The 11,329-nt window shown below is 38.9% G+C and overlaps 1 protein-coding gene across 1 annotated transcript; it reads right to left on the bottom strand.

Annotated features, from left to right (window-relative positions):
- Window positions 1–218: 218 nt before the first annotated feature.
- MCHR2 (melanin concentrating hormone receptor 2) lies at window positions 219–10,274 on the bottom strand. The gene is made up of 5 exons (XM_036414974.2): window positions 10,074–10,274; window positions 7,943–8,152; window positions 4,784–4,978; window positions 3,293–3,412; window positions 219–1,484 (listed from the first exon to the last, which is right to left on the bottom strand). The coding sequence occupies exons 1-5, from the start codon at window positions 10,253–10,255 to the stop codon at window positions 1,169–1,171; spliced, it is 1,023 nt and encodes a 340-aa protein (XP_036270867.1). The 5' UTR covers window positions 10,256–10,274; the 3' UTR covers window positions 219–1,168.
- Window positions 10,275–11,329: the final 1,055 nt, after the last annotated feature.

Genomic DNA, 11,329 nt, shown 5'->3' with positions numbered 1-11,329 from the left:
CACCTGATGCTGGTGCTGGCTCATCAGCAGGTGGGAGCAGGGCTGGTGCCCTCAGTGTGTCAGTGCTTGATAGTGGGGTAGTGGGAGCAGGGCTGCTGGCAGACAGGGGACTGGGGGCTGAGGTGGGAGGAGCTGGGTGGGGGCATGGAAGATGGGCTGAGACCTGCTCCTGTGCCCACCATAGCCTTGCAGCCCACAGTTTCTTTCAAGGTACATAAATTTGTGCACTGGGCTCCTAGTAGATATATACAACCTATGTGAACACCCACAAATTTAAGAGCTAATTACTTTTGTACCCTTGAACAAACATGTACTGTAACTCAAAAATTATGTAACTAAGAATATGTTAACATCCTGAAGAATACCTTTATTAAAATGGAGACACTGGTTTCTATAATTTGTAGGTATGAGAACAATGCTAAATGCAAAAGAATATGCTTAAAACCATCAACTAATATTTTGTAGACTTTCTTTTCTTGTGGGGCTGTAGGAAAAAGTAATCCCCATATCCAAAATTACTTGGTGGCTTCCTCCTTAATGGTAGGTACAGGCTGCCAAGGTAATGCAGTAAAAAGACAAAAGTAGGCAGAACTGGACTTCAGCCCAGCTCTTACATAGCTGTGCAGCATTAGGCCTATTGCTTAACCTTTCTGTGCTTAGCGAACTGAGACAATACTTCACAGTTTGTTACCTGTAATCTTATACATGGTAACTGTTATGCTAACAGGTAAAACTGAGTGTTGAAGACATTTGATTGTACTATGTGAAATTGACATTTTTGTAGATGAAAAATGGCCAAATTTAAGTCTTCATTGTAAGGTGATGCCCCCTCTCCTAGGAACTTCAAGGGCATTGTTACAGTGAGACCAAAGTGTGGATGGCGAGCTCAGGTTCCTTGGTGAGTTTTTAGTCGATGGTCATGGACGGCCACTTTTATCAGTGAGGAGTTTATAACATGCTGAAATAACACCCATAACCATGGAGCTGAGTATCTTAGGCTGTTCCATTCCCTACTCTCAAGTGCAGATACATCTTTCATATCTTACTAAAGGTAACATATTACACTCATTGCATTGAATGGTTACCCTTCTGTTCCACTATTTGCCTTTCTAATAATACCAGTAACTTAGACATGCCCGTTGAGATGATTGTTGATCTAGGTACTCCCCTAAAAACTTGATTTTAAGGTGTTTTCCATGTGGTGGCTTTCCCTCTCAATCACTCTCCTTTGCAGTCCAGGCAGGCGTTTCTGGAAATTTCCACTCAGCAGGATGTAGAGAAAAGGGTTAATGCTGCTGCTGGCATAGCTGAGGCAGATGGAGAGGTAATAGATCACATAGAAAGCCAGCGTGGGCTGCTCCATCTGCAAGTTCACCAGCTGGATGACGTGATAGGGGGCGGCGCTAAGGACGAAGACTGCCACCAGCACCAGCACCATCTTTGTCAGCTTCATGACCCTCTGCCTCGGGATACAGGGATTGTAACTGCAAAGGCAACATTAGGATAGAACATGAAAAACCTTAGAAACTGCAGGGCAATGGGGTCCTAGAACTTTTTGGACAGTTGAGAATGGATGCAGTGCAATATGAAGCTCATTTTTTATTCTTACTTATTCAGACATTGTAAAATGATTTTTTCATTCCTGTTAAATTTTTCCCAAAGCTGGAAGATTTTAAGAAACAAAATAAATAACATACTATTGCGTTAAAGCCCAAAGTATCAAGTACACGAGTCTATACTGATATAAATATATGACTGAATAAAATGAGAAAGAATAGCTGTCAGTGTCTTAATATTCAATTTTAACTTTCCCACCACCTCAACACCCTGTGATACATTTAGGAGCTATTTCCCCCCATATAACTGTGGCTGCTTCCCTTTCCCATTCTAATAGACCATGCTTAAAGAATGAAGAATGAAAATTTCCAAAGAATTTCAAGAAATTCTAAGTGGGAAAAAATGTCATGGGTTAATAGACCATTTAAACCTTTGGTACCAAGGTTTGACACAAATTTTGACCAACGGTGAATAAATTGTTCACCTATTGTTTTTTAAAAAAAACATTTATAGTGTCATATGTGGTATGTGTGTGAAACCCAGGAATCTCATCTTTTCAAAACAAATACAACAATCTAGTCTAAGAACAAATTTTAATAATTTTTTAACCCAACATGTTTTTATAAAACATTGACTTATGCATTAAAACAAATTGTTACATACAGTTTCAAGTAGAGAATAATTTATATTTATTCATGTGTTTTTAGAGAGAAGTATCTTTAAAGGTCTTCCCCTAGTTTATTGTCTTTATGTAAGTCTTTGTTTTTCTTTAGTTCTAATTAATATTGTCCTAAGCATTCAAATACTAATGAGATATTTCTATAAATTAAAAAATTAAAACAAAAATTTGAAGTTATACACATCATTTAGGATACTGACATATGTACACAAGCCTGCAAAATGTACAAGTAAAACATTTAAATAACACTGTTGATTACAAATATAAAATTATTCTTTAAATAGAATCTTGAGTTCTGCTCACATTTTTTAATGAAAATACTACTTCAGTAATTTCAACTAATTTCACTGACAGACTCTCAAATATCTGATCCAGAAAATGTCTTATTTTCAGAAAATGCCTCATACAGACATTAACACCTATATATCTAAATATAGTATGTGTCAAGTGATTACTGTTTAAATTTCTGTTGTAGATGTCTTAGGACCTTTGCATTGCTCTTTTTTTTTTTAAACATACAATATATTTTATTAACATATTATTCATATCTATGATAAAAATAAAGTAGTCTTACAGGATCTCAAATTCAAAACTTTAAATATTTGAAAAGCCATTGATGAGAAAAAATAATATTGAGAGGAACATTCAGAAATTTTATATCATATCATTTTGATTACCCACTTTTAGGAATAAAACTAAATTAAATATGCTCTTGTATATTTCTGAAGGAGGACTATTTTAGTCTTAATCTTTTATTAGAAACAAGGAAAGACAGGAAGAAAAAAAAATAAACAGCTCATTGGAATACATTAGAACCAAGAGTCAGATTCCAAGTATTATACTTAATGGCAAGAGTTTAGCAAAATTTATCATTGTACTTATTCATAATGTTGATATTTTTAGCAATTAAAACAAAACAGAAACAAAAAAAAAAGAATAAAGGCAAAAATAGAAGATAGTGAAAGGGGTAATATTCAACAGACTTAGAGAGCCCATGTGTTACTTTTCTATGCATTGTTCTTTCAATAAATCAAGAGAAATAAGGCAAACACTTACCATCCAGCATCCTTATTCTGTTGGTACATCTCCCAAGTATAGCATAAAATTAAAATATAGCACACCAAAATCAAGGGCAAAGGGAAAAAAAAAGTTGTTATCGTCAAATAAAGTGTGTACCTGTAAAATGAGAGAGAGAGAGAGAAGACATGCCTATTACATTCACAACGCTAGGCACTGGCTTTGCAGTTTATGAGGCATGATTCTCTGATTTTTCAGGGCCCAGGAGAAAAGTCCTTGGGGGGAAGAATTTAGCATCTTTGGGTGCTTTCCTCATTGTTCACTGACACTGATGCTTATCTTTCAGCACTCAAGGCCAGCATTACTGAGTATGGAATGGGTAAGGATACTTATTATTATTATTATTATTATTATTATTATTATCATCTTTAGTGTTATTAGCAATAGCAGATACCATTTACTATATATTAGGCCATGATCTGAGTGCTTTAGATATTTTAACCCACTGAATCTGTACAATCCCATTAGTACAATGGCATTATTATCCACATTTTACAGAATAAGAAACTAAGGCACAGAGTGGTTAAGTGGTTTGCTCAAGGTTAGCCAGTTAGTAAGTGGCAGAGGGGGGATTTGAACCCAGATGGACAGTTGAGCTATAGAGTCAGCCCATTCTTGTAGCCAAGGATTGAGATGGCCTCAAAGGGCCTGTTTGTAAAATTGCCAGTCTTTTCCTCAGTTGCTTTGCCAGGGGGAAGGCTCAGGTAAACCAATTCCAGTTTTGTACAAATGCCAGGTGTTGGAGAAGGAAGCAGCTCAGGTGGGTGGGTGTGGACAGAGACAGAGAAAAGCAGAGAGAAGAGAGGGGAGAGGACAGAGGGGAGAGAAGAGAAGAGAAAGGAGATAGAGAACTTGGGACCAGAAGGACTCTGAGGTAGCACAGAAATTCCATTTTACTGTAAGAATTTAATTCCAGGAGGAACAACAGAGGCCAAAAAACTCAGAATATTCTTTATAATAACCAATAAAAAATAGAAGAAGCAGCTGTCAGTGCAAAATAATTAATCTTTTGTATTTCTTTGACACAGACCAAAGTCCTATAGTTAGATAGTGAGCCTCAAGTTGTGCTCTTCTTTTAGAGAGGTTGATGTCCATATTAACTTATCAATGTCTGTGATGAAGTATCATTTCACCTTTAGATTGGCCAGTTTCTGTCTGTGCATGCAGCCAATGCTGGTGGGAGAAATAACAAATAAATAATCAATCCTGTCGGGGTTGCACTCCTTGGGAGTTTGCTGTTACTGGATTTGTGGCCAGGATTCTTTAAAATCCATATTTAGATATATTTGTGCCCAATAAAGTTAATGATTAAACTCAAAATCTTTTTAGATCAACTTGATTATGGAAGGCAGGTAACTAAGTGGAAAGACTGTCTGGGAGAGGATCCCCAAGGACAGGCATGCAGACAAAGAGGCTGAAGCACTTCATAACTTAATTCAACTCCATTTTTCTTAAGTTGAAACCACCTACCGGAGCACATCGTCAGGGGATGCTAAATCAAAAGCACAGCTCTCCACGCCGTCTTCAAACGTGATGACCTTTGAGTAGACCCAGACAGGCAGCGCCAGGATGAAGGAAGCTGCCCAGAGGCCCACATTGATGCGGATGGCCTTGTACCTCGTTCTCCAACTTGTAAGTCGAAATGGTTGGACGAGAGCCAAGTACCTGCAAAGCCAGTTAAAAAGGGTTTGGGAATAATCGATAACAGCATTGAGCAACAACAATGAATGGTTCATGACAAGAGTAAATTATTAGTATTATTATTCTTCCTGAAACATACCGCTCTCAGGGTAGAAGAAAGTTATAGTAATTTTTAAGAGCTGGCTGGTACCTATAGAAAAAGCAACTCTTGACCCTGCAAGTCTGAATAGACCACTCCTAGAAACAGCTGTCACTTCCACAAACACACTGAGGAGGGTAAAATCTGCCCTGCAAACTCTCTCTTTACAAAGGTGCTTTCCTTGTAGATGAGGCTCTATAAAGCTTGGTCTCTGAACAGGGATTTCCTCCGGGAGGCAGGAGCCCTCTGCCCTTAGGAAGAGGGAAGTGCGCTGGCTGGAGGGAGGGCCCCCCAGCAGGGAGAGGTTCTGGCCATGGGACAGGCATTTTGCTCAGATAGCTTTTCAGCAGAGTCCCCAGGCACTTGGGGGTACAGTTCAGACAAATCACAGCGAGGATAAACAAACATGACTAGTATAGACTATTGCAAATTGTCTGAGGCTTCAGGCTAGAGGGGGAAATGGGCTCATTTTATAGCGAAGTGTTTTTCTTCCTTCTTTTCTTTTTTTCAACTTCTGATCCAGAAAAAAAGGGTAATCATTAATCAAACTTGAAATCCTGATATATCAAATGGATTTATAGCAAATCCAAGAAGAATGTTAAGAGGCAACTAAAAGCTAAAGAATGAAAAACAGTGTTCAGATCTGGAATGAAAGGTATTTAGAAAAGCAGAGTTGTGATGGGTGTAGAGGTTGTAGAGTAAGAGGCTCACAGAAGAGGTACAGTTAAAGGAAAAGCCAGTACGCCCTTTTATTCAGTGTACAGTGTGTAAAGCAGGTTTTATTATCCCCAAGAATGGTGTTGTGATTGGGAAGACATGTACTTTAGGTTGCTTGTCTGCAGTGGCCTGCCCTGTGCAGGGCCCTCTCTCTAGTGTTGGGACCTTGCCAAGCTGGCCAGGCTTTACTCAAGGCACTGTCAGCATTGGTTGGCATCAGGTGAATTATCCTGACCTACACAGTACATTCATTAAAAAATGTGATGTTGCCGAAACCAGTTTGGCTCACGCAGGGGTCTTCAAACTACGGCCCGCGGGCCACATGCAGTCCGCAGAGGAGTCTGATTCGGCCCGCCAGGTTTTTTGGGCAGTGAGCGCAGCCGAGGTGTTACAGTAGGAATTAGTAGTTCATATAGTCCGGCCCTCCAGCTCTCTGAGGGACCGTGATCTGGCCCCCACTTTAAAAAGTTTGAGGACGCCTGGTAGAGCGTTGGCCTGCAGAAAGGTCCCAGGTTCGATTTCAGTCAAGGGCATGTACCTTGGTTGCGGGCACATCCCCAGTAGGGGTGTGCAAGAGGCAGCTGATCAATGATTCCCTCTCATCGATGTTTCTAACTCTCTATCCCTCTCTCTTCCTCTCTGTAAAAAAATCAATAAAATACAAAAAAAAATGTGATGTTAATTATGACTTAAGAAACACACTCTATATTTGGAGGATTCTTTTGGAGAAAAGCAACAAGATACAAAAAAATGCATCAAACATTACTATTATTATTCATGTCTGAATAATAATCCAGCCTCTGATGGTTTGTTTATCCATCAGAAGAACTACCTATAACTTCCCACCTCAAAGGCCCACTGGACAAGTAAAAGGGTCAGAGCTCAGGAAGAAGTCCTGGATCGACCCAGGAAATTTAACACAGCCCTCAAGATGGATGGCCATTCATTCATCAATGTTTTTTGAGCACCCACTTGCCAGGCCCTGTTACACAGACACTTGGGATATATCAATGATCAAACCTGCCTTTGTGGAATTTATATTTGAGGGGTAGGGGGAAGCTAGACAATAAGGAACACACACACACACACACACACACACACACACACACACACACACACACGGTAAATTATACTATGTGATTTATTTGAAGCAAGGGAGTTCTAGTGTGCTGAACTGGGTTGGGTGGGAAGAATGTGGATTGAGATTTTAGGTAGGTTACTCTCTGAGACAATTCTTGTTGTGTGGGTTATGTTGTCTTTTAGGACTTACTTCTGTATGGGGAAGACCTGGTGTGGAAGTCTTGGCATCTGGACGATGCAGGGCCCATCCTGGCTTGCATATTTCTGAAAGAGGTCAGGTGGTGAGATAATTATAAGCCACCTGCCAACTTTAGAGACAGCCTGGGTCTGAACTGGGCTCCACCATAATTGGCCCTGTAAGTACTCACCATCACTCTCATCTTCTCAAATAACATTATCTTACATGGTTGGTGATATGGCTGTGCCATACTCCAGCTCACAGTAGAATACATTGCTAATGATGTAAAATGGCAGCATTTGCATTAATGAGGCATAATGATGAGTGTAAAAGATGGTCTTCCTGGTACTGGGATATTTCCTTATATCTGTGTAAGGAGTCCGTTTCTACTCCACTGATTCCGTTAGGTGCTAGGTAATAGAAAGAGTGTGTGAGACTTTGAACATATGAGAAATAGCCCTGAGAGGGAGTGAGGAGACCCACTTCAGTTCTCAGCTCTTTCATGAACTCCCTCTGTACCCTTAGCAAAAACCCTCACTTCTTGGTGGCCTTAGCTTTTTTATTACAAGAATCAAGAGGGCATTCATTCTAGTTTCCAACTTTGCATGGTTTTGAAATTCTTTTATATTGTAGTGAGTTGTAAATAAAACGGAGGTCAAAAAGATTGATTGGAAAAAAGATTTTAGTGTTTTAAGCTTTCCATCAAAAATAGACTTCCGTGAAAATAGGAACAGATATTCTTACATAATCAATTCTACAATCAGACAGGCAAAGGAAGAGGAGCCTGGCTGTTACAAACCAGCTCTGATGTTGCTTAAAGTACGAAGCACAGGCACCTTTGAATTATGTTAGATATTTCAGTCTCTTCACTTACCTGTCCACACTCATTACAGTCATGATGGCACTACAGGCAAACTGGTTGCAGGTATCCAGCGATGTAATGATGGTGCAGAGAGGTCCCCCAAATACCCACTCTCCTCCTCGGGCCCACTGGTGAATAAGAAAGGGCATTCCGATGATGTGGACCAGATCAGCCACAGCTAAGTTGCAGATGTAAATGTCAGGAGTAGTTTTTTTCCTCGACCTGAAAGAAATGGGTGGAAACTGAAGACTGACATAGAAAGTATGCACCTTCTTCCATGTATGTCACCTGTTACACATTTTCAATTGCCAAAATGAATTTTAAAAGTTAAAGGAAAATGTATACAAGTGTACACACAAATTCCCGGTATATTTAAACAGTTTGAACTATATGCTTGAGACGTAACTGTGGTGGTTTAAAAATGTGTCTGTACGTTCTTAGATATTGCTTTCAAAACATGGAGCCTAATTCCCTCCTTTTGAGGGTGGTTGCACTTAGTAAGTCATTTTTAACAAATAGTATAAGGTGGAAATGACAGTGTGTGACATTTTAAAATCAGGACAAAAAAATTTTGGGGAGGTTTCTCCTTGCTCTCTCTTGGATCATTTCCCTTGGGGAAGCCAGCTGTCATCTTGTGACACTCTCCATAATAACTCTGTGGAGAGGTCCACCTAGAGAGGAATTGAGGCCTCCTGCCAACAACCAGCACCAACCAGCCAGGTGTGTGGGTGAGCTACCTTGAAAGCTGATGCTCCAGCCCCAGCCAAGATGACTGTTGTCCTAGAGGACAGCCTGATTGCAACTTTATGGGAACAGTAGAGGGGTGGGTGAAAGTTTGATTTAAGCTGGGGGTTGGGGGTGGGGAGGAAGAGGCCTTGCTCTGAGCATTTTCCCTTCTTAGCAGCTTGTATTCTCCCATTTGATTATTAGTGTTTCCTCAGGTTAATACACTGTCCCTGTTGTAATCTCAGTGTAAAATGTAGGCACCATTGGGAGGGTTAAAAAGTAAGGTGTCTGAGTAATTTATGATTTAGTGTGGATTCGTTGCCTTGACAGGGAGTTGAAGGCAGGGACTGACAGAGTGGGAACTTTTTTTTTTTTTTTATTGGGAGACAGGCCATTTCTTACAGTCTCCGTTCAATTCAAGTGGCCTGTGGGTAGACAGAAGAAAGACGTGTTGAAGACATGGAGGAGGGGAATCAGTGGAGGAAAACTCCATTTTCTTTATTGAAATAGTTTTCCAGGGCCCACCATGGCTGTGGAGAATACTTGAGTAAAGGGGTTGAGTTCATTAGTCTCTCCCTGAAGAATAAAAGGGGAAATGTTATCATTGGCTCAATTTTCCTCCTACACTTTCTAATCTGGTTTCCTTTGACCTGCTCTAAGTTTAAAGTATAACACACTGGTGATGATCTGGTCTCACTACTTTGTAGTCACCCACTTAATGTATCTATCACCTCTTACTAAAAAAAAAAAAAGTCATATAGAACATCTGAGTCTGGAGGCTCCATCTTGCTTAAGACTATTTTTTTTTTTTTTTCATTTATGCTTTTAGTCTTCTTTGGAAAAGTCATACATTGGTTCACTGCTTGCTTCCCAGTGTCACTTTGTCTCTCATTTGGCCTATCCAGGGTGGTCAGTATTGAGGGGAACAGACCACTATCTATGACTGCTTAAGTTTATGGGTCTTTCTCTTGCCCAAGTGAGAGTCTTCTTACCAGCCAAAGCAGCTCAATTTCTTAGGATAACTCTTATTGCTAGAAAATAAAATGGGTGCCTCATAGTTTCAACCCCTGCCTGGGCTCTAAACCCAGAGTTTCTGAGTTAACTGGTCTGGGGCAAAATTATATATTAAGATTCTTAAAAGCTCCCCAGTGATTCTAATATGTAGCTGAGATTGAGAATCATAGCTCTAAAAATTCACTAACTCAGCAATAAGCATTGGCCTAGGTCTTTTCATTTTGAGACCTGCAACTCAGATGTTATTTAATACATGATAAAAAATATCTATAGAATCTTTTTTAATTACCTTAATCACATATTCTATACCTGATTTCACTAAGAAAAATCCTCCAAGGAGACGAGGATTCACCTAGGGAGTACAGAAAGTCCCTACAATGAGGGAAAGGAGAAGAAGCCTTACCTTACTATAGTGAATACAATGAGGATGTTGCCAACCAGCCCCATTGAGCAGATAAGCCCAACCATGGAAGGGAGGATGACTGTATCCACAACCCTGAGGGATTGATAAGCAAACTCATTATTCCAGGATTTGTTCAAAAGTTCAGCAGAAGTGTTCCAACAGGAAGAGTGAAGTGAATTCATTGTTCATGAACTTCCAGTGGTCAAAGCTGTGAGGAATAGGAAGTGCAGTTCCCTCAATATAGATTTTCTTTAACTTAATAAAAAATATTAATTTGGGGCTTTTTTTAAAATCAAGACCCCATGTAACAGAAGATTACAGGGTGAATATAATGAAAAAGTTAGAGAGATCTGCTGTATAGCACTGTGTTTTATTCAATATTCAGTATTGTACTATTCAATACACACACACACTCACACACACACACACACACACACACACACACATATATATATATATATATATATATATATATTCATATGTATCAAAAATTTAAAAAAAGTATATGAGAGGACAAAGTAAGAGCACTGGTACCTTTTACTGCTTGTCAACTAATATTTCATGTTTAACACCTCTTGTAAATGTTGGAATTCAAAATAAAGGAAAATAGGGGTATTTGTGAAAATTCCATTGATATATAGAATTAAAACATTGTGAATCCTTCAGTTAATTTTAGAAGAAATATCTTATTTTACCAATTCATTTAATTTCAAATTTGAGAAATTCATCAATCAAATAATAGATCCATATCAAGCTTTGTTGTCTTTCATCTTATCTTGTTAGCTATGGCAGGTAGTGGCTCACTTTTCCACAGTATATGACTGTGAAATAAACAGCTAGTATCCAAAAATATTTATGCTTCATAAGTATCATATTCTTGTATTTCTGTCCTTGATAGACACCTCTCAGTTAAATATATAGAAACAAAATATTAATCTACTGATGATCATTAAATATGAGCTGATGAAAAAGTTTTAAGTATTATTTAAATATATTTATATTTAAATATTGTTAATATCTACTTAGAAGGCTATTAAAATCTTTTATATCTACAAAGAAACTTCTTAAGTATGATTTCATTATCTAAAGGCCATTTTTATATGGGACAACTCCCTCAAGTCTTATATAATAAAAGGATAATTTGCAAATTGACCCTAATAGCCGAATGACTGGGAACAACTGGTTGCTACGATGCACACTGACCACCGGGGAACAGATGTTAAATGCAGGAGCTACCCCCTGGTGGTCAGTGCACT

Source organism: Pipistrellus kuhlii, unplaced genomic scaffold (genome assembly GCF_014108245.1).
Source record: "Pipistrellus kuhlii isolate mPipKuh1 unplaced genomic scaffold, mPipKuh1.p scaffold_m20_p_5, whole genome shotgun sequence".
Classification (NCBI taxonomy): Eukaryota; Metazoa; Chordata; class Mammalia; order Chiroptera; family Vespertilionidae; genus Pipistrellus; species Pipistrellus kuhlii.
This window is presented reverse-complemented; position numbering and strand designations above follow the sequence as displayed.

What these genes read in the sequence shown, in the direction of transcription:
- MCHR2 (XM_036414974.2), bottom strand. Translation starts at nt 10,255, where the DNA reads ATGAATTCACTTCACTCTTCCTGTTGGAACACTTCTGCTGAACTTTTG. An exon ending in ATTGTATTCACTATAGTAAG is followed by an intron (nt 8,153 to 10,073) that starts GTAAGGCTTCTT and finishes CATTTCTTTCAG; the next exon opens with GTCGAGGAAAAAAACTACTC. An exon ending in CAGAATAAGGATGCTGGATG is followed by an intron (nt 1,485 to 3,292) that starts GTAAGTGTTTGC and finishes TTGCCTTTGCAG; the next exon opens with TTACAATCCCTGTATCCCGA.